This window comes from Centropristis striata, chromosome 9 (genome assembly GCF_030273125.1).
Source record: "Centropristis striata isolate RG_2023a ecotype Rhode Island chromosome 9, C.striata_1.0, whole genome shotgun sequence".
NCBI lineage: Eukaryota > Metazoa > Chordata > Actinopteri > Perciformes > Serranidae > Centropristis > Centropristis striata.
This window is the reverse complement of record NC_081525.1, coordinates 24,418,122-24,442,328: the sequence shown is the minus strand read 5'-3', so window position 1 is coordinate 24,442,328 and position 24,207 is coordinate 24,418,122. Positions and strand designations below refer to the sequence as shown.

The following is a 24,207-nucleotide window of genomic DNA, read 5'->3' as shown; positions in this document are numbered from 1 at the left end:
TAATCACTTTATTAAACAATTATTGTGTCAAACACAAATGGTCTTCTTGTCAATGTTTGGCTGAAAATAGGGTCTGATAATGTCTAGACTCATCTCAAAGGGAATATTTTACTAATATGCTTATCTTAAGCGTCACTCCACAGTCAAATTTATAAGTAATTAACAAAAAAAAAGTTTGTTCCGTCAGCATAGTCAGTCTTTACCGCCCCCGTGTGGCAGTGCGCACTGATGCGCAATTGGAGAGTTGGAGAGGACAGAAGTCAGCTTCAGCTTTATCCGATGAGTCAAATATGACTCGCCAAAGTTTTCCGTAACTCTTTCCTTTGTTTGGATTTATTTTTTATCATTAAACTAACACTTTTAGGTGACAGTTATTTTTAGTCATATACGTGTATTTCGTGTTTGTAAAATTTCCCATTTAAAACTCTGACATCGCAGGCGGTGATTCTCTGACTGCCGAGTGTTCACAAGCACCTCCTCCTTCAGCCTGCAGTGGTGGCACCACACTCTCGATCATCATGACATATTTTTCAGGATTTGCTCTCTTAAGGTACGTTGCCAATTATCTTCTTTTACAGTGTAGCCTGTCGTTTGTTTGTATGCAGGTAGGGCAGGAGTTTGAAGAGGAAGTTCAGTATCAGTAACTGCTGCTAGTGGTGGTTTAAACCTGCGTCTTCGTGAGCAGTTCACTTTACGCAGCTAGGATAAGGAAACCAAAAGAACGCCTTTTTGCCACTTTATTATTGCCGTTGTATTAGTAAAGCATTATTGCTCCGTTTTAAGCGCTAAATGTGGCAGATTAAAGTGCAAGGATGCAGCTTGTAGATGCCTATAAAAGTCTTAATATTGCTAATTATTTATTTCCCATGTTTCATGATTACATCATTGCAGATTCATAGCTTTCCTCTATTGTCCTACATTATCTTAGGCAATACTATCATGTTGCAAACTCATACCATCAGGCGTTGTCAGATCTGACCTTATTCTGCCTAACTACTAAGAATCAGGCAAAACCTGTTCATAGTGGCCTAATAACAAGTCTGTATGAAGCCTGTAATTCAGATAAGAGTTACCCTGTAATGACTTTTCCCTGTTGTGTTTCTTTTGGGAAATACACATTATTGATAGAATATTTTTAACTTTACCCTTTATGTCTCAGGTAGGACTACAGTTATACAGCAGAAGATTCACTCTATGCCTTTAAAACCTATAATTTACTGAGCTGTTTTGCGTCTTTATCACTTGTTGCGTCCTTGTATGAAAATGTAGTTGCTGTGAAGGTTGTGTGTTTTGTTGGCAAACACACAAACACACACACACACACACACACACACACACACACACACACACACACAGGACTCAGCAGCCAGCATGCACTCATTGTACACGAACAAGGGCAGAGTGAACTGGCACTTGCAAAAGTTGGACCACTGATGCAAACTACGTGACCAGTGCTGTGAACACACAGACTCCCTACGTGCTCTCAGTCCTCTCAGTAATGATACGCTTTGGTGAACAGCTGAGAAAAGGCTCACTGACCTTGATGTGCTATCACCAGTACACACACACACACACACACTCGCTTTCATACACACAGACATCCTCTATGCAAATTTCTTATCAACGCATGTATGCTCAGCTATCGTAAAGAGAAAGCCTTAATGTTGTTTAAAAATAATCTCACACCTGTCTATACATCAGATTGAACAGTATGCTGCACACACACCGTCTTTGTTCAGTCATGTCAGTCGCCTTTGGCTTCAAAAATACATTTCTTTTTATTTCCATCGTCCTCTCTACACTCATGCACACATAAATGGTTGCTATTGGCCCAGTCGTGCTATCATGAGTCTGTGGCTCTGCACACTTCCCCTTGCTCTGGACAAGATGCAAAAGGCCTCACTGATATATATTTCTAAAGCAGCTGTGGCTGTTATGTGAGAAGTTACAGTAATATGCATGCGTGTTGAAACCCAGGGGAAAAAAAGGTTTAATATCTGTCCTTTAAAGCTTTACCCCTGCATTTGTACTGGTATTAAATGTTTTTGTTTCATCCTCCAGGTTCCAAATGCTCCAGTTCTGGATTGAGATGTTCCCCTGAGTTAAAGTCTCTATCGTGACGAAGGTTTTCCTAATATTAACTCAACTGAGAACACACAATGGCTAACAATATAATTGTAAGTATTGATATGTACAGTAAAACCAAGCCAAGTTGAAAAAGAGAAAGATATTTTAGTGGTTTCTAGGGATGGATGATATATACTGGGCTGATAAATTATTGGAAGACAGTATTTAGATATTAAAATGTAGCCGATAATACTAAGACATTGACTTAACAAGCACAGCCTCTGCACACTCTGATACAGCCAATAGAAAAACACAGCCTCACCCTCATGCAGTAAAGGTTGCATAGCTGCCCCCAAACCCTTTTCCATTTCTTTATAAAATATAACAGTCTAATGCATGCATTTTGTAATTGAACTGCAGAGTAAACAGCTATAGGTCTTGGTTCTATAAAAGCTTTTATATTTGTGTCCACAAATGTAATTTGAGTTATTCTGCAAAATGCTCGATACTATGTTGTTTTTTTTGTTGATAGTTTTTTGATGCGCTATGCAGGAAATTGAAGGGACAGAACTGTTCTTTGACATCACTATTGTTAACCCAACAAAATGACTTAGGTTTGGTCAGAACTGTGAAGTATTGAATCATCCATCTTTGATTCCTACATCTAAGCCTTTATTACCGGTGTGAAGAAACTACAGGTTAAGAACTTCTTTAAAAATTAAAAATTAAACTTTGAATTTATCAATGATCTTTGTGCATCTCCAGTGGTTTCAGTCAAGGTACAAATCCTCAGAGAGCAGGACTTATTGGTTTTTCACCAGAGCAGGAACATACATTTCACACTTATTGCTCCAAACCAGATCTCAACAGCAAGGCCTTTTTCCTTAATCACTGCAGCAGGTGAAAAAAGGGTTAATGCATGTTGCTTGAAGCAGCAAAGATTAGCAGATGACAATCTGGTATGATAATCTGATAGCTGCATTCACAGCCCTGAAGAACAGTTTATATCTGTTAAAAGTCTAACAACACTTTCTGTTTTGAAGACATGTAAATGCATAGTTGAAACCAAAGGATCTCTCCTGCATAGCTTAGGGTGTTGTAACAGGCAATCACAAACAAACTTCAGTCTTTTAAGGTCACTTGTGTCCCTTATGAATGGCCACACCTTTGACTGCAGTCAACATTAACAGATGCTGAGATTTTTTAAGAAGCTGGACAGTTGCCTGTGAGGCTGACGCAGCAAAAAACAACAACACAAAAATCCAAAACAAATCCTGTCCTTAATCCAACATGAGGGTTCAGCGATTGATATCTATGAAGAACAAAGCACACACTGTATAAAGATGAATTACCTCCAAACAATGCCTGTATACTAACTTATTCTAATTACTCAGTAGTAATGGAAGCAATTAAATAACTACAAATTATGAAATAAAAACAAAAAGGAAATCTCATTGTTACCCCAATAATCCAAATACAAGGAGAAAGTCATTTTTGATCAGTGCGAGCACCTTTTGGAACCCTGAACTCGATAACTCACATCAGATGTGACAGCCTGTGTCAACCTGCCAAAACCCCAGATGTTCTCACTGATTGACACGTCAATCTGCAGTAGACTTGCCCACATCATGTTTCACAACCAGACCATGCAGTACGGGTCTTGCTCCTTCCTCACCCGTGTTATTTAAATCTTTGTAATCATTGTGTTCAGTGGGATTTTCCCATGAGACAATGAACTGAACTGAATGTTGTATTGCAGGTGGAGCAGCAGTTTTCTCACAAATTCACAGTGACGGTGGTTGGAGCTGAGAGCGTCACTAAGGGAGCGCTCGGTGATTTGTGTGAGTCTCAAAAATATCCCCCATCCCTACCCCTGAAGTCATGTCATTCTAACCATTAACCTAGGGATATTATTCAATCATTATTTAGAATTCTATCAAAATTGCAATATGGGGGAGTGCAGTTTCCAAATCACAGGAGACGCAATATTTGTTAAAAGCAAAATATGTGTTGAAAAATACCATTCTGAATTAATTATTGTGTTGCTGCTGAGATGTCCTGGCCTACACTTTGTATTCTACAAAGAAAAAAATCTTTGGTTTAATCTTTGGTACAAAAATAACAATTAGCAGTCAAAATAATTGCAATCAGATTTTCCCCTAATTCTACGGACTTAAGCCAAACATATTTTGCATGCTATATGTGTTTGTGCTTTTTTCCCTGGAATTGTTTCTGTGCAGAGAAAATGTTCACCGAGATCATTTTCAGATCAACGCAAACTTTTCACACACAAAAAACACAGATGTACTTATGTTTGTATGTACTATTCAGTAATACTGATGAATGTGTGTGTGTGTGTGTGTGTGTGTGTGTGTGTGTGTGTGTGTGTGTGTCTGCAGTGGACACCCCAGATCCGTATGTGGAGCTCTTCATCCCAACGGCCCCGGAGAGCAGAAAGAGGACTAAGCACATAGACAATGACATCAACCCGAAATGGAACGAGACCTTTCACTTCATTTTAGACCCCAACCAGCACAACATCCTGGAGGTTAATTTTATTTTATAGCACAATCTTTACCAGTACAGGAAGACAAGCAGGAGAGTAGTGATGAGATAAATAGTATCATTATAGTAGCTTCAGCCTTTTCTGCAAGTCTATTTTGATCATCGTTTCAGTTTTTCATAAGTTCATAAAACTCGATTGGACTTAAACACAGACCTGAATAACTAACATGCAGCTTTTGAAATGTATTCAACCATCTAACTGATGTTTATCTTACACAGTTAACATTAATGGATGCCAATTATGTGATGGATGAGACGCTTGGGACCACCACCTATGACATCTCCAAGATCCACATAGGCCAGAAAAAGACGGAGTCTTTCCTCATAGGCAAAGTAAGACATTCGAGGGCTGCTGAAACTTACAGGAGCTTCTTTTAAATATTTGTTATAAACCAAATTTTCCAAAGAATTGTAATATGTGAAGATTGATCACAAAGAAATTTAATATTACATAAAATACAATATAGCATATTGTAGACTGGTGTACAGAGATGAGTGTTTGTTGAAAGAGCCTCCTTTTCGGTAGTTAATTATAATAGATTAATGAAAAGATACACTTAAAAAAAGCGTTTAATTACATTTCTGTTTGAATAATGCAATGAAATATTTACAAAAAATGTTTTAGGGTGAGACACTTCAGGTGAATAAGATAAAAATAGATATCACCATGAAACAACCGTTGAGCACTTACATTAAAACAATTATATTTTGTATTATACGTTTTCTGAAATGTTATGTTTGAATATGCAAATGAGGCATGCTCTTTTGTTATGGCATGTGCTAATTTTCATACATTTCCAGAACAGAAATCTGAACATTAGATAAAATCTGTTTCAGAATTTGTGTTTCTCTTTGTTGACAAATTAGAGTTAAAGGTTTTTTACAGAGGGAATATAAAAATAAATCAGACTCATTTACAATCAATTGCCTTGATTTTAGGAATAAAATGCTTTATGAATCAGGCTATGAAAGCTATATTAACAAGCCCCTCTGTAAAAACATTCAGAATATACTGTAGATAGGAAATAAACTGGAATGTTTATTTTATGCAAGTGCTACTGAAGTAAAGATTTCATGCTCGGTGACAGGTTATGGAAGCAAAATAGCTCCAAATCTCACAGTTGACAAGTGCATGATAAATTATCTTTTTGCCTGTACTATCGGGCCTTAAATGAACACTTCCTGTCATTTTCCTTTTCACTTACATGGATTTTGTTTGTGACTGCCTATTGACAGACCAACCACAATCATCTGCTCCTTTATTGGACAATAACCTCATATTTCTTTGTTTTGACAGGCAACCAAAGTATTCTTAGAGATGTCGCTCGAGATCTGGTATGTATCCTCTTCAAAATTACAAATTGTCTCAGTATTCTCATAGCATTTTATTTTATTTCCCTCATAAGGGTTATGTGTGAGTGAAGGCCCAATTACAAATGCATCACAGGAATCCAGAGGAATTCACCTGAAGGCATGCAGAAAGTAAATTAAGAACTAAAAGCAGCGTGACTAAGTAAAACAGGATAGTTGTGTACGCTGATAAAGGGTTTAAATGCATCATAGTTTCGGTAACATCACTGCAAAGGGGTTAGTGGGAGGATCTGTGAATGCCATACGTGTTTGAAGAGTTTGTAATAATGAGACAGTGAGCAGTAAATGGTGAGAGGTCATGACTGTTAGTCTCTGGATGCATGTTTTTTACCGGACCTCTCAGAGGCAGATCTTATCTGACATGAAGCTCAATTTCAACATCGGTCAAGCATGTTATGTACACAGAAAGATATATCCTCTATCTGCCTGTCAGAAGAAAATATAAAATATGAGTAACTGTTTGTCATCCCACTATCAGATTTTATGAAATCTAATATCTGTCGTTTGTTGCTGCAGTACCAAACTGGACCTGCGGTTCAGCCTGGCCCTGTGTGACAAAGAGAAGCAGTTCAGACAGACACGCAGAGAGAGAGTGATGCTGGGCATCAAGAAGCTGCTAGACATGGAGAAGCCTCGTTTCCTCCCCAGCTCTCCAGAAGAGGTGGGAACAGAGCAACAATGTCAAGTTTTGACAGAGATTAACATGTGAACTGTTTTCAGTCATTTATGTAAATATGTGGGCGATATATTACATGTGTGATGAACAATGAGAGGCTGCTGTATGCTGATGAAGCCAATTACTTTCCTACTCTGTTTCTTAAGGTTTCAGCTTTGTTTTAGTCATATGCCATAGCTACAAGCACATTTGCAGAAACTAGAAGAAGTTACCTTTCAGCGTCTTTTTAACCTTTTAATACCCACTTACCAAGGTAGTGTTAGGTTTAGACTAAAGATATTTGCTGCTACTTCTGTGGGAAATGTGTGCTTCATATGAATTTTAGAGAAAATAAAACAAAAATAAACTAGAAGGACACTCAGGGACAGCAGAGCTCCAACAAGGCTGTGCCCTATCTCGCAGTATTAACAAAAGTGAAAAACAATTTATGTATCCGCCCCGTAATTTAGATCTACTCCAAAATGTAATGGGTTCCTCTGTGGCCCATGCTACATCCTCCCATCAAGTTTTGTGAAAATCAGGCCAGTAGTCTTTTTTGTAATCCTGCAGACAAACTGAACCAGAAAACATAACCTCCTTAGCAGGGGGGTATAAGTAATCTTGTCAAGTAATATATTTTTAGAGACGGTAACTGAACTCAAATTACCACCAACCATAACAGAATACAGTTACTTTTCATTTTAAAATATGTAAACTTGTTACATTTGTTACCCTTCTCCCCAACCCTGTCTATAGCTGCTGTAGTCTCTGAACATTGTACATGTAATATGTGAACAGACTCACTGTTGTGATCTGTAGCACACTTACTAGTGAAGATAAAGAAAAAGGAAAATGAAAAACACTCAAATCCTTGAGGTCTGTTGTTCTAATGTAATATAATCAGATGTGCTGACTTGGTAAATTCAGAACTATGGTGCATTTTTTCCCCCTCACAAATCGTGTTCTCAGCTTTTTAAATAACATTTCTCACAAACCATACAGTAAGTCTCACAAACCTGCAAGTTCTGCACCCTTACTCTCAGCTTTAGTGAAGTTTCATTTTCTCGCCTGTGTGGTTTTGGCTAGACGCCCTTGGCGCTGGCTGTAATCTCCAGCCAGGCCTGCTCATGTCCTCAGCATTTTTTGGAAGCTCCAGAGGAATGAGATAACCAGCTACTGCCTTCCACCATGCTCCAACATCCCTCAACTCCCTCTCCAGGATGTCTCTTGTGGAAATATGTCTGTCAGAATATTCACAAATGACTGCGTTAGACACAAAATGCAGAAAGGAAGCAATATTGCACAATGACAATTATGAAATAGTTGAAATTCTCAAGGGAGAAATTAAAAAAATGTTGCAAATGTATGACGCAACTGGCGCCCTCACCGTATAGAGGCACAAGAGGGAAGTTACTCAACTTGAAAGAATGAGAATGAATGCGAGACTCACACTCTGAACTGTGTAGTATGTAATTATGCGATTAAGCATGCCTTTGTCTTCTTCCTCACATCATGACCGTGCCCTTTTCTGTGTTTGCGTGTGTATTGCAGGTGCCGGTGATCGCCATAGCGGGCTCAGGAGGCGGTTTCCGAGCCATGGTCGGCTTCTCAGGTGTTATGAAAGCCCTGTTTGAGTCTGGGGTCCTGGATTGTGCCACATATGTTGCCGGCCTCTCCGGATCTACATGGTCAGTTTTTATTTCTCCTTTTCTCTCTTAATACCCTCTCCTACTCTGACTCTTTCTCTCATTTTATCTCTTTGCTATCACTTTTATGTCTCTTTAGCCTCTTCTTGTTTCTGACTTTGTTTTGATGTTGTCTCCTCCCTTCTCTGGCAAACGTTCCTGTCTTCCTCTGCTGGTACGACGCTGTCATCAGAGGAGCACCTCTGGCTTGTTTCTGTCTCCATCTTCATAGTTGTAGACTCTTTGGATTAAAGTTCTTTAGAAGTGCAGTACTGCTTTCATAAACCTTGTAGAGAGCAGAGGGATGTCTTTTAAAGTCCGCCTCCACTCAAAAAAGTGATTTTCTTATATTTTCGTAACCATAAAATGATCTGACCTTGACTTTACTGTATACTATCTGGGCAAAGTTTGTCACTTGAGAGGTGTTTTCACATTCCTCTATTGAAGGGGGAGACCTCTGGGCACTTCACTATAATCTGAAACTTCCCCCAGACAAGCTAGAGTCAATACGTCATCACTTCATTTGGCAATGAAAAACCCTAAAGGACACTCAAAACCTCCGGTGCAGACAGAGAGCGAATACACACAAACATCGCTGAAGATATTATTGTACATTTCACAACCACTCTGGTTTGTCAGCCACTGACAGTTACAAAGATCCTAACTCCACCTATCATTCTGACATGAGTGCTAGTTGCTGATGTTCGTGCACAATAGACTCCTAATCTGAGTCTGGAATCATAAACATGTACAGCTGAGGGAGAAAGAAAAGTGCTTTCGTTTGTAACAAACAATAAAAATTCTGTAATCATAGCCAAGCATTTCTATTTAACATAACTGGAAGGGGACTTTACATGGGTGTTGACTGATATGACAACATTTTACATTACCCTGAAATTTCATTACAATCTCACTTGTAACTTTGTATGTTTTTCCCTGCAGGTACATGGCCTCTCTCTACTCCCACCCAGAATTTCCAAATAAAGGCCCAAAGGACATCAACCCTGAGCTGATGAAGAGAGTGAGCAGTAACCCACTGAAGCTGTTGCTTCCTCAACACATCACCAGCTACATCCAGGCCCTCTGGTCGAAAAAGGCTTCAGGGCAGCCTGTTACTTTTACTGATATCTTTGGTATGCTCATAGGAGAGACGCTTATACCTGCGGTAAGAGCCGCCTGACCGCCGCTGTTTGTTTTATTTTTAATGGAATTCCTCTTTTCTCCATCTCCTTATTACTCGGCACTGCATCAGTCATCCTCTCCCTTGAAGTCCCCTATGTTTAATTTCCTCTCTTCCTCTCTTTGTCTTTCTCAATAATTTCATGCACACATTGATGACAACGACCTGCAGACTGTGGGTGTAAATGACTCAAAGACTGTGCTCTCTCTCACCAGAGGATGGACATCAAACTGAGTAGTATCCAGGAGAAAATAAACCAGGCCCAGAGTCCTCTTCCTCTCTTCACATGTCTGCATGTCAAGCCAGATGTGTCTGAGCTCATGTTTGCAGGTAAATGTGTGTCTTTCTTAAAATATCTGCATGCACCTTTATGTTCAATGGTGTGTTGCAAGTACACCATGTCCGTCACACAGCTATTTTTCATATGCAATGAGTTGCTAGAGAGAATCAGATGAGTTTGGCCACATGCAAAGCAACCAAGAGGTATTTATTTCCTTATAATGCTGCTCTGCCAACCTAGGATGTGTCACAATGGGGTGGGCTGTCATCTGGTGACGGCTCTGTGGTGGCGGATAGGAACTGTGCTATATCGAGGAACTGAGTATTGTGCACAAGGCCATAATAGCCTCTGGGTTACTCCCATGCCGTACGGTACTTCCTCATTGCTGAAGCAGCCTGTGTAGTAAGATACACTATGCTTCACATGGAACTAAAATTTGAATAGAAAATGTAGTTCCAGCGAAAATACACTATCTGGCCTTTACTTTAAACAATAAACACAAGAATGCAAGTCAAATTGAATCTTCATATCATTTATTGGATGACATTACACACAAAATCTAATGGTTGTTTTTAATATTGAAATGTTGCAAAGAAGGACAAACATTACGTTTTAAACTGCTTCAGTCACTGATAAAAGCTCCTGAAGCCAAAGAAAACAGTGATTACAATACTCTTTAATGAGATCTTTCATGACAGTATTGCATTAGGGTGAAGAAGACTTGTGCCAATCAATTATGACGACAATAGAAAACTGGTATGCTAATTATTATTTCTGGCTTATGTGGTGAAATACCAATAATGTGCAGTGTCACTTTGATATGAATCAGGGTGTGGCCACATTCAATCCTAATCTAGCATCAGATCTAAATTTAAAATACTGGCCTTTTCAAAGTAGACACTAAAGTGTGACTAAAATAGACAAAACTTGTTTTTCAGTGTTTTCTAGACTCTCCTCTTACCTATAATTCCCAGTTTCTTTATGACATGGCTCAATGGAAAATACCACATTGTCAAAAGCTTAAGTAAAGTAACGCTGTGACATTCTCTTCACATTTAAGGGGCAATTACTGCCTAGAAGGTTACAGAGGTTATTGTATTTCTATTGTATGTGCACACGTCTGTTTGTTTGTGTGCGTTTTGTACAACTATTTGTGCTGCATGCCTGAGTGTTTGTATATGTGACAGCCTGTTGCTGTTTAATGTCATATGAGTAGTTTGTACAGAGAGAAATGTAGCCAAGGCCTCAATAACCCTGTTGTGACCCTACCTGTGGTTTCTCCCAATGTGAATATCAGGGCTTTAGTAAGTCTTGCACTTGTCTTGGTCTCTTTCCTGGTTGGACTCAGGTTCATCTATTGATCAGATTGTTCCTGGTTGTTGATTCAGGATCAGTTGTTGCTTGCCTGGCTGATTCTGCCAACTTTGATGTGAGAAGATAGATTTTGTTTACAGATTGTTTGTTTACAGCACACTGTCCTTTCTTAATCCTTATATCACCACTGGAAAGACATTATTGCCTGTTATAGTCATGACTTGGACTCGACTGCCATAGGACTTGATCTTGAATTGGACTTGACTGGACCTGGTCTTGGACATAACGTGGACTCAATTAAGTTGGTCTTGACTACAGGCCTAGAACATATTGTGATTATTTTGACGGCTTTTGCAATATGACTCATAATGGGGGAGTGATCATTTTTGCATCATCATCATTATATATACACAGTGCTTAACAAATCTATTTGAATGCCTGTCATTAAAATGAGAAAACAAATATTTTTAAAATATTTCAAAGTATGTTTAATACTAAAAATTTTATTGATATTTATTTGGTAAATAACAAACTGAACTCTCTTTATTCCCAAATTTGAGCCAGCTCACTGTGCTTCTCTGAGAAGTCAGAAATTAATCATAAAGCACAACATTCAACAAAACAAACTATTTTTTCTGTTCAGGAATGCAATTAGATAATTAATTTGACATCTTAATCAAGAAAAAATTATGTTCTTTATTTATTTTTTAAACATTTTTTTTTTGTGAAACAGTAAATTTGAAAATTCATGATAAACAATAATATTTATATTTAAGCATTGAAATTAAAATTTCAGTTGAAGAGCTTCTACATTCTGGTGTATTAACCATTACAGAAACATAAAAAAAAGGATTTCGGTAATTACTAATGCTGTTAATTTAGGTCACTGGGGCATAAACCATTGGCTAGTAAATTTGTTAAGCACTGTTTATTAATATTATATTAAAATTAAGAATAGATGTTATGCATTTTGTTTTATAAATAATGATCATGGTGTGTGTTTTTTGTGAAGATTTGTACCAAACAAAGATTTTTTCTTAAGTCTCGTATTGGTGATAATAGTATTCGTAGGCCATGGCGTCTTTTGACAGGTACTTGATGACTATGATGATCCTATTGGTTCCCAACATTTCTGTGACATTAACACTGAGGTTTTCAACCCACAGACTGGGTGGAGTTCAGTCCGTATGAAATTGGGATGGCAAAATACGGCACCTTCATGACCCCCGACTTGTTTGGAAGCAAGTTCTTCATGGGAACAGCTGTCAAGAAACACGAGGAGAACCCTCTTCATTTTCTGATGGGTGAGAAACACGTTTACGTTTGAAACAGTCAGAGCAGTTTGCCTTAGTGAATCTACTAAAGGTCTGTTTTCACCGTCAGGTGTTTGGGGCAGCGCCTTCTCCATCCTGTTCAACAGAGTGCTGGGAGTCAAAGACACGGTCGGAGGCAGCACCATGGAGGAGGAGCTAGGTAATCTGTCTGTCTTTGTGTTTTATCCTGAGTTACACTGTTCTGATAAGTAACCTTTAGATAATGCTTATAATAATCAATTAAATACATTTGTTTTTTGGCTTTCAGTTACGCTTCATGATCTTCCACAGCTAATGCAGTTTTTGCTCATCTCTTATAGAAATATAGATGTTCAAAAAAAGCATTTGTGAACCATGTTTGCTTCAATTGTGTGACTGAAGGTTAATTCTCGACCTGCTGAGGAGATCATGTGATAAGACTGAAAGCTCTGGATAGATAAATTAATAACTAGGTAACGGTATCAGCGTGTACTAGTAGGTAGTCTATGAAAGGAAAAATAATAATAACTCTGGAATATGGAATAATAATAACAATCTGTGAAGAGAGATTAGATTAATAGAAAATAGGAAAATGGATTAGGTTTGGAAATAAAGACATCCAAAATAATGTGACAATAATATAAATTATTGCAAAAATAATTAGAATTACAATACTGCTTTACTAGAAGGACTAAGTACATGTGAAAAAAAGACTCAAATATTTTATTAAAAGGAATAATTGAAAAGAGGAGACAGAACTTGACAACTGTTTTTTATTGTCTTCTTTGAAAACATAAATTTGCATTTCCTTTCATTCTATTTGATCAAACACTTTTAGATCTTCCAGATATTAGTCTTGTGTATTTTGGTTGGTCTAATTTAAATTAAGTTGCAACCACTAAATGTGGTTTAATGCGACTGTTTTTCTATTTCTGGCTTGGAAATGTATCAATTATTATTTCAGGTACAGTACAATGAGTATCACTCCTGCAGTATATGTGACGATACACTTAAAATGATGGATCTTGAAACATCATCTGAAATATGTACTTAGTCATGGGTACTTTGTGTAGTGAAGGAGTTCATTTTCCCACATAATGTCATTGTCTTCAGTGTGTTATTATTTACTGATAAAATAACTTGTAATGATGATGCACCCTGCATGATCTACCCTTCCATTGACATTCAGTCATGCCTGAGATCCTATTGTTGTGTGTATTTTTTTGCCTTTTTGTCTCATGCCAAAATTATTCCCACACACTTTGACACCTGTCGGAATCCCCAGATCTTTAAAAATAGCCAAGCTAAAATAATCACTCCTGATTTGTTGCGTGGCATGAGTGTGTGTTTTTGTGATGTTACCACAACAGTGGGAAGGTATCAGCTTCCTGCGAATATTCTGACAACTCATCGGATGTTTGTTTTGGTTGAATGCATTTGTTTGGGGTGACCTTTAAAGATTCAGACACACTCAGACAATGCATTGTGTGTGAAAAAGTGTGAAAACTTCTCCACCCAGTTAAAGCATGCATCAGTTTATCAGCTGTATTGCATTTCTCTGAGGGTTATTTTGATAGATATAAACAATAGACGGAGAATTTGATAATGTCACTCAACCCAACAAAAGCCTGCTGTTAGGTTCAGTGCTAATATGTGGTATTAATTAGATTAAGAAGTGCCTTTTGAAGCTGTAACCTGATGAGTGAATCTATCTTGTGTTTTACAGAGCAGATCAAACCGCAGCACATCGTCGGAGAAGACAGTCTGGACAATGACGACGAGCCACTTAAAAGTGAGATACTCATGATTCATACTAGGAGCTTACAAACAGACACCTTATTGTTCAGTATAATTGAATATGTAGTGGTGTAACAGAGATGCGACTTTGACTGGTGTCAGTAAAGATCTTGACACATTGTCGGGTTTGAGGGAAAGTCGACACCCTAACACTTTTTTTTCTTCCTGGTGGCTGTGGTTATGTTGCTGTATGTTGCTGTGAGCGTGACTCAGCTACATCAGAACAGCGACTGGTGTTTCTGTCAGAGAAGAAAAAAGACCCAACATACGAGCTGTCACTTGCAACTGTCACCTGTCAACTTTTTTGCTTTGTAATGTACACATATTGTCTGATGACTGGGCTAACGAGAAGGCCTCTGCCAAAATCTTTCATGAGAATTCCTGTAATCTGGCTGACATGGATAATAGGAAGTTATTGCTTTTTCTTGGCATGTGTGAGACAGTTTTCTGGTAAATTATAGTTAAAAAGAAAGAGGAAGAGAAAAATAATGCATGAGAAAGGATATGATAACATGAGTGTCATTTTCTTTGTATTACAGAACTACTTTTTTGTGAAACTTTGTGGCAGGTGCACTGCACAGACAAGTTTTGCAAAAACAATCATGTATTGTGCAAGGCTGAAAAAATATATGTTCCAAGCTTTGGGCAAGGCCAGAACATAGACTGTAGACTACCACAACAATCACATTTGGATCATAATATTTAATTATCATGACTAATTGTGCACCAGAAACAACTTTCTATATTACACTATTCACACATTCAACAGTTTTTACCACCACTGTTTTGCAAAAATTTTCGGGGCAACAGTTAAATTCTGATTTGATGGTGCTCAGGTGGGACGGAGAACCAGGAAGCAGAAGACGAGTACAGTCGCACCGCTCAGGCTAGCTGGGTTCAACGAATGTTCACGTCGCTCTTCAGTGACTCAGCATTATTTAACACAAGAGAGGGCCGGGCCGGGAAGGTAACCAGATATGTTTATTTCAAAGCAGTATTTTTATTTCCCCTGTTCCTATATTCAAATTCACAACAACATTTTTCTCTACACAATACGTCTCACTGTGTGGCCAGGTGCATAATTTCATGCTGGGCCTGAACCTGAACACCAGCATGCCCTTCTCACCGATTGGTGAGGTCCTGTGCCACGCCGCCACGCCTGAGGAGGAGGTGGACGCTGTCACAGGTAAGAAGGGTGGTATTAAGTGCACAACATAATTTGACATATTCTGGTTTTGATTCTCCAGCTTATTGTTAATCCTGCCTGGAAGTTTTAAGGAGAACACAAACTTGTAAACAAAGCACTAACATATTAAAATTTAGCAGTCAGCGTCCTGACAAAACAAACAACTGCCTATTAACACATCTGTCTAACATAACAGATGTCTAGCAGCAGCATAGGCATTCATTTAGAGTTGTGTCCTTTTAGCTTCACTTTGGTCTCCACCAACTCCTGAAGGAAATATTAGTTTGTTTTTTAAGTTTATTTTGGTGCAAATAGCAGTGAATGAACCAGAACAGTTAAGTTGCGGGGCTGGAAAAATTAAACAATGTGTTGAAAAATGCTTGCTTTGCAAATGTGGCTGAAACACAGGTGTGGTTTGAAAACTTTTCAAATGAAACCCAGCCCTACTTCCACTGAAAAACACACACACACACACACACACACACACACACACACACACACACACTGAATGGTGAGTCATTTCACAGTTCAATTGGTCAGTCACGTGGGATAAAATTTGTCAGCAGACAAAAAATTGTTCTCAGTCATGTTCCTGCATAATTTATTTGAGTTAATATGATTTTCTCAGACCCAGATGAGTTTGATCGTATTTATGAACCTCTGGATGTGAAAAGCAAGAAGATCCATATAGTGGACAGCGGCCTCACCTACAACCTTCCCTACCCTCTCATCTTGCGGCCACAACGCACCGTCAACCTCATCATCTCCTTCGACTTTTCTGCACGACCCAGCGACTCCAGCCCCCCATTCAAGGTCAGAGCCTGAACTCTTTAACAGTCATGAATGAGCAAAAAGCAATCCATAGATTTCAGAAATCTTTTGTAAGAACTGCCACCAACTCTTCTTATTCAGCCCAACTAAACCATTATTTAAACAATTGCACCTACTTACAATTTATGAGGTTAATAACTATCACACAGGGTTTCTTATATGTACAAAGCAGGCCTGGAATTTCGTCATTTTAGGGGCAAGGCCACTTGGCTTTTTGTGTTGTCAATTTCTTGAGGGCACAAAGCCAGGGCACCAAGGCCATATAATAAAACAATGTTTTTGAAGTCCACGTTCATATTGAAACTAATTTAAGGACTGGTAATGACGCTTCTGAGGAAGATTGGAGTCTCGGTTAAAACTGTCAAGCAGGTAAAGAAACATCTCCTTGTAAAGTAAAATGCATAAATCTGGTGCTCTTTGAGTGCTAAATGAGAGCAAACACCTCACATAACATTTTTCACAGTTGGGAGATACCGTATTATAGAATCTTTGTTATCCTATACTCTGTCATTTTTAATTGCTGTCAACATGCTTTCCACTAGGACATGGAGTAGCCAGCCACTGTGGAAAAATAGCTGGCTAGAATTTTTCCCTAAAAGCCCACATTTGGTGCCTCTCACACATTCTAATGCCACTATCCCATCTTATACACTGATCTTAATCATTGCATATTTTAAGAATTATTTTTAAAGGAGAATAAAGGTTCTTGTTTATTTTATTTAAGGCATCTTATTTTGACAGTCTTCTTGTAAATTCTGTTAACACACTGCGCTCTTATTTTGAAAGCTGCATGCGTTTAGCGACAGGAACTTATTCAAAACAGTAAGTCACAGTTTAGTGTGATTAAAACAACTTTAACTCTAATTTGGACCTCTGTCCGCCCGGACAGGTTGATAGTATTTAGTTCGGCGCGCAAAGGCAGTGAGACACGGAGCGATCATGTGGGGACGAGTGAGTGTGTAAGTGTGTGAATGCTCGCATGTCTCGGAGGAGGACCGAGAGGTGGGTCGGGGTTTGACTGACCGACGGGTGACAGACACTCGGCAACACGGCAAAATAACTTTATATTATAAATCATGTAAAAAAAACTTGAACAGCTTGAAATGTGACGTTAGCGCAGCACATGAGACTATGGCGGGACAGATTAGTGCGTTTGATGAAGTCTCCTTGCTTGGCCAATGATAGATTTGTGTCGATATAGCCCGTCCGAGTGGTTCATGCCAGGCTTCAATCAAACCCACCGCTGATGATGAATATCATCAAAAGAAGCTTTTTTCTCAAAAGTTGCAGGTGTCAAAGCTGTGTTGACAGGAAAGAGGCAGACTGGAAAACCACAAAACCAACTGGGGCAGTTCGGGCGGGGCATCAAGGCCACGTGGCCCTCGTGAAATTCCTGCCCTGGTCATTTGCCTTTCTGCATCTCTACCTAATTTTATTGATAGTTAATTTGAGTTTAATTCTCATTATCATGCACATCTTACAAGAAGAAAAAAATGACTTACATATTCCTTTCTTGTTGCTAAATTCTTATTTGTCTATCAAGGTGTGGTGCTGTGGAATAACATAAGAAACTTTATTTTTTATTTTCATCTAGCTATGTAATTTAAGTAAAGTATAGTTATTTATTGGTTTAATAGGTAGGGTCGCTTATAAGCCTTTTGGGCTGTTTGATCTTTCTTGCACATTTGAATTGTTTCTTGTTCTTTCTGTATGATTGTATGTTTTTAAGTGCAAACAACAATAAACAATAAATCTGTAAATGTGTGTCACAGGAGCTCTTGTTGGCAGAAAAGTGGGCTCGAATGAACAAGCTTCCATTCCCCAAAATCGACCCCAAAGTCTTCGACCGCGAGGGCCTGAAGGAATGCTACGTGTTCAAACCAAAAAAAGGAGAAAAGAACTGCCCGACTATCATCCACTTTGTCCTTGTAAACATCAACTTCAGGAAATTCAAGGCACCTGGTAAGAATGTGCAAATTGGGAGGTTTCCACACAATGTGTGAGGAGGAAATTATGCCAGGGCTCTTTGTATCATTATAATAATACTCTTTTCCCGTCATGGCACATGAGGCATCTCTTCCCTGAAATTGCACACTGTAATTTAACCATTGTCGGTCAGGCAGTTTTTCAGTCAGAAGTCGGGCCCCTCATCCGAGTGACCCCAGTAAAAAAAAGAAGGTTCTGTGTGGGCTTGTAGTGGAAATGGTGTGTCTGTCTTTAGGCATACCTGCAGTTTACTGAGTGAGTGAGTGTGTGCGCACACACACAGATGTGGACCACAGTGTGTTCAGTGTTTTAAGAGCTGCTCGGGTGAATTATGGCTCCAGAAGGAGCCAGGTGCTGGTTGGGAATCTCTCGCTCTAGTGGGAGAGCTTTGTGCGTAAACAGGAAATATATCATGAGCCACACAAAGACACACTATCTACACATCTCCACCTTAGCTCAACTGCTGCCGCTTTACATTCAGTAGGTCATCGTCCCACATACTTCCGAAGTCCGTTTATGGACGTTACATGAGCTTTTGCACTCAAACCCAAAAGACATCTGAGGAAATATACCATAAATGGACTTCCCGTTTGTGGAGGTTACGGAGTCGACTTACTATCGTATGCATGGAATTCCAAACAATAACTTCCCCCTGCTCATTCATCTTTTCTCAATTTTACTCAAAAAGTACATGTTGAATCAGATGTGAAAAGAGGAAGCTATTTTGAATATTTAGCAGGAAAGTTCATTCATAACCTTATTAATGAGTATACAAAATAATAAGTGGACAATAAAACAATACAGAAATAGATGTAAGACTCATTTCTCAAAATTTTTTATATGGATAGGGGGGTTGCAAGTACAATATTTTTTTTTCTCAACAAAGCACTATAATATTGTAATTTTTTGTTTTGGCTAAATGGGAAAAAGGAAGAATTTATATAGTCTTCACCAAAAGGTAATGTAAAATTTGAAGCTCTTGACTTAGCTTTTGATTACAACTTGTGAGATTCCTCAGCACATGGGGTTTGCACAGATCCTTTTTTTTTTTCTTAAACTTTTCTATTCATGTTGGCTTGTAAGTTATGTTTTTAAGGTGCTTTCTTCACCTCAAAATGATCAATCAATCAGTCGAACCCAATTATGTTGTTGTTTTCAAGGTGAAGAATTAACTTCAGACCTTATCTTTTAAACCATCATGGAGGAGAGGTCCAAATAGTGGTGGGAAAATATGGATATTTGAATGTCCATTTCCCTGACAAACAGACAAACTATAGGATGACATCATCATCACTTTAGAAAAGTTACATTAACTGTTGTTCTTGCTTATTAATTTACTCTCAGGTGTCCCCAGAGAGACTGAGATGGAGAAGGAGTTGGCTGATTTTGACATCTTTGATGACCCCGAGTCCCCATTCTCCACTTTTAACTTCCAGTACTCCAACGAGGCCTTCACCCGACTCCACGACCTCATGGAGTTCAACACTCTCAACAACCTGGAGGTCAGTTCTGTCCTCACAACTTCACAGCAGGATGTTTATATGCAGGGATGCAAACACTTCTTATATAAAACAACAGGAAACAATAGTGATGTCTGCAGTTCCTAAAAACTAATTCAGGACTTTGTTAAATCAGCTGACTAATTTGTATCCAAACCCACCATCCTTCAGTGTTGTCAGTGGGGAAGTTTTACATTTTTGTGTTGTCACCACACAAATATCAGTTTGTTGTGCAACATCAAAGTTTTCCAATCCCCCTGGCTCGCCTCAAACCGGATAGTACATGTTCAGACTAGTTTACAGTAGGTGTGTTACTGTGAGAGGTCACACTGACTTTCACTCACGTGTCTGAGTCACTTCCCTGCTCAGTAAATCTGATTCAACTTTTTCTTTTAATTCACCGGAAGGTGAGCTCAGGTCAGCTGGATGTTTCATCCATTACATTTTATCAACATATGAGAAGATCTGGCCTGAAACACTAAACATTGGTAATTTATGCAGTATTGATTCAACGTAACCCACAGCACAAGACTTCAAACTGAGTTGTGCATACAGATCTTTATATATTTCAATCTCAAAGAGTGTTTTTTTTTTTTAAATCTCTGTTTAATCACATCTAAAGCCGAATGATTTAACTAGTGCTGTCAAAATTAACGTGTACGTTTTTCAATGTGTTAAATATTTCAAAAGTCATTGCAAAAATGAATGCAGTTAATTCAAAAGAAAATGATACTGGTGTCATATGAACTAGAAGAATCTGTTGATAACTGTAGTGGTTGAATCTCAGAAGACGTTGGTTTTACACGTGTTAAGCTACTTGACGAGGAAAAAGCTTCCACAGATGGAAAAACGGCAAAACAAAAATCTTTATTCCACAGTTCTGTTCATACACGAGTGTTCAATGTTGATTTCCTCTAATCAATAACTATAACTGCGTAAGGAAACCAATTAGCTCGGTCCTGCAGTGAGCCTCAAATACTGGAAACTTACTTCAAAGCCCGTGGCCCAAAAAACTCTCTTAAAGTCACAGTAACCTCAAGTCAAGTCAATTCAAGTCAAGTCAACTTTATTTGTAAAGCAATTTAAAACAACCACAGCTGCAACAAAGTGCTGTAAATAAACACTTTTTGTGCAACTTGCACCAAACTGTTTAGTGTTGAAGGTATCGGCTGTAGAGATTTTGCAATATCTCAAATATAATACAACTAGATGACAAAGCGCCAAAAAAATACATTTGAAAAACTCAACAGCAATGTCTCTTTCCATAAATCATAACCTGCTTAATGAAGATATATTAAATAAATTCACCAGCCTGGTTTTCAGCCTCAATAGTCTGCCAACAAACACATTGCAATGACTGCTTATTACCATTGGTGCTGCCAACCAGAATGAAACAGATCTTTGAGATAGTTAAGTGAAGTCAATAACCACTTTCTAATCATGTTAGTCCGCTACTTTGTTCTAGATAATAATAGATAATTTGGTCCTAAATATCTCAACATCGCTGGCTGATATGTGAACCAAAAGACCTCTTTTTAGGTAAATTATATTTGATAGAACCATCTGAATTTTAAAGTATAACTTAACTGATTTCAGGTAACATTTTTTGTCAGTGATGACACAATATTCAGTATGGAATTTTTGATTTAATCAATGTAATTTTCTGCCTGCAGGTGATTAAAGAAGCTATCAAGGATTGCATCGCGTCCCGGAAGGATAGCCCCTCGGGCCTCTCGATTCCCTTCTCCCTCAGTGCGATCCCAAAAAAGAAGTTTCTGAAAAGAACCTGGAGCGCGATGGAAAATGATAACCAGTAGCCCGATCTGAGTCTTTGGAAAAGTGGACTTTAGGGATTTGTTTTTATTTTTTATAGATTCAGTCTTAAAGTATAGCATTTTCTTTTTGGAAAAAGCTATCATGTTGATCTTTTCTCTTCTCCTACCTTTCATTTTGTAAAGAACCTTCACGTTTACTGGTAAATGCCTTATGATTGCATTCATATTCAACATAGTTGAATCACCTGGGTTATTTGCAGGACTGTGACTGCTGGGGAAGCTGTTGGTGTGTTGCTGTGACCACAAACTGCTGATGTCCCAATATTTTCTGCTGGCTGTTAGAAAGACTGGATGTTGAAAATCAACACTTTAAACACTGCAGTGTGACTGGATTGCTAAAATCTGGCTCCATCAGAAACAGGACATTGTTTGTGGATCCTTTCTTTTGTTTTTGACATTTACTGAGAATCCTTAGCAATCTTTTAGTTCTTAATGTGTGAATGAAATGCTCTTGAGATAATTTAATTCACTTAAATGCATCATGAGAACTTTTTACTCCAGCTGCAACATTCCCAGAACATGTTGATGCCTCTTGAGTTCAGTTCATGCTGCCTAGATAAAAGATGCATTTGCATTTTTCCTTTTTCTAAATGTTACTCAGAGCTCAGCTGTGTGAATGCAATGTAAGAAACCTCACCTGTAGCTGTAACTCTTTGTCAGCTCAACTTTCCATATTGACAAGATATGCAAATCACCATGTTTCGTCTAAACATGTAGTTTGAAAACATGGACGAGGAGCTTGTAACCATTGGTTTTTGTTTAATGGCAACTCCTACACACGCCAAGTGCACCCTCTCTGGATACCTCAAACATCTCAATGATGCTTACTCACCTACAGGGAAGGTAGGGAGTGTCTCGTATAAAAGCCACCATTTTGGAAAAAACAAAACTTGATGCCATAGAAACGGCGTGCTTCCTCTCCCTCTCTATCTCTAGGTGTGTTTATTTTCCTGATCATGTTGTTTCAGGCTACAGGCAGATTGTTTTTCACGGGCCATTTCCTCCTCTCGCAAATCAAACTGCTGCAAGACGCCTCCGACGCCCCTTTATGATGGTGGTGCTCAGGACAGGCTGGGTGGAGGTGGCGGGTGTGAGCACAAGACCCCCCTGCAGCAGTGGAGGCCTGGAATCTGACACACTACACCTATACCTGCAGGGGCCCACAGGCTGCACACAGAGCAGTGGAATTTTACACTGAAGCACTTCCAACCCCTATATGCTTGTGTTTCAGCCCTGCTGGTTTAAAAGAAACAAGTGTTCTGCAGTATTTCTGCAGAAATTCCCCACCCAAGAACTTTTGCAACTTGCATTTATGCAGATTTTTTTTCTTTTTTTTCTGATTATTTTTGTTAAGTTTTGCATGTTCATGTTTCCTGCAGTTCACAGCATTGTCTTGTGTTTGGAAAGTTTTAAATTCGCTTTCATTTATTCAATACCCCTCATATCTGTCTGTCCCATATAGAGAGCCTACACGTTTCTGCAGTCCTCAATCTAACAGCTGGAGTAGTTTCAGAGACCCAGAGGTTCAAACTCAGAATGAAGAGCATTTTTTTTTCTCTGTTTGTGTCTCTATTTGTGTGTTGTTTAAGCTGGGACACACACGCAACTAAAAAAAGAAGAACAAAGCATGTAAAGCCTCTCATTAAGGTGAAGTGATTGCACCTGAGGGGGGCGGTTCCTTTCCCACCGTGCCTCCGCTGTGATCATGTGATCAGCCTTTAAGCTAAGCTGAGCGAACCAGCTGAAGCTTTATATGCAAAGACAGACATGAGATTGGTACCGATTATTCCGTTAAGGTGATTTTGCAAAAAAAACAAATAAGCACATTCCCAAAATGTTGAACGTTTATACTCAAAGCAGCAAAACAAGCAATCATTATTTTATTTGACTTCTTGTCAAACTGTGAGCTTTCATGTCACTCTTTTATTTTTATTTGTAGCAAATTGTTAGTTAATTTAGAATGCATACATGAGCTGTAGCTATTTTATTTTCTAATATTTTTTGTCAAATTACTTTTTTATGATCTTTAACAATGTTTACAAACCTGTAAGATGCTAAGCGGTCAGTTCTAAGGAATCAAGACAAAAATACTCCTGTGATAATTAACTGTTTGTATAATAACTGGCAAAGCATGACATACATAATGTTTATGTGCATTGTAAAAAAAGGACAATAATAAAAGAGAGAACTTATGTTGTGTTTTATGTTTTCTCTTTAAACATTTGACACCCTTTTGTTATCCGTGAGACCCCTCCTGAAACAACACTACGGCTCCAGCGGGTTTGGTTTCCTTTTGTTTGGTCCATAGATTTTTAAAGTTTCAGAGGAAGGATGGGTCTGTATATATATTATTGTATTTTGTAAGATAATATAACCTTATGAAAGGTAGGCTTTAGTTTGTGTTGGACTGTAGTTCAAGGCAGAGAACAGGGATCCCACTGTTTGTCTTCCTGCCTGACTTGGATATTCAGACCCTCAGTGATTTTATCTCAGAAAATTAACATCATAAAACTTCTTCCAGTAAAACTGGGGGTGGGGGGGTTCAATGGAAGAAAAAAAATCTGATTAATTGCTTTTTAACATCGCTCAGGCTTAAAGTTCAATTCCTGCTCAGAGCATGTTGACATTATTTTTACTCTGACGCATGTGAAACTTTCCAAATTA

The 24,207-nt window shown here is 38.5% G+C and overlaps 1 protein-coding gene across 1 annotated transcript; it reads left to right on the top strand.

Annotated features, from left to right (window-relative positions):
• The first annotated feature begins 290 nt into the window (after positions 1-290).
• Positions 291-23,735, top strand: pla2g4ab (phospholipase A2, group IVAb (cytosolic, calcium-dependent)). The gene is made up of 19 exons (XM_059342090.1): positions 291-550; positions 2,062-2,177; positions 3,827-3,908; positions 4,467-4,615; positions 4,852-4,965; positions 5,930-5,967; positions 6,520-6,664; positions 8,210-8,346; positions 9,286-9,508; positions 9,739-9,853; positions 12,284-12,421; positions 12,501-12,590; positions 14,136-14,201; positions 15,043-15,173; positions 15,281-15,392; positions 16,021-16,205; positions 17,996-18,185; positions 19,554-19,711; positions 21,382-23,735. The coding sequence occupies exons 2-19, from the start codon at positions 2,160-2,162 to the stop codon at positions 21,523-21,525; spliced, it is 2,235 nt and encodes a 744-aa protein (XP_059198073.1). The 5' UTR covers positions 291-550; positions 2,062-2,159; the 3' UTR covers positions 21,526-23,735.
• Positions 23,736-24,207: the final 472 nt, after the last annotated feature.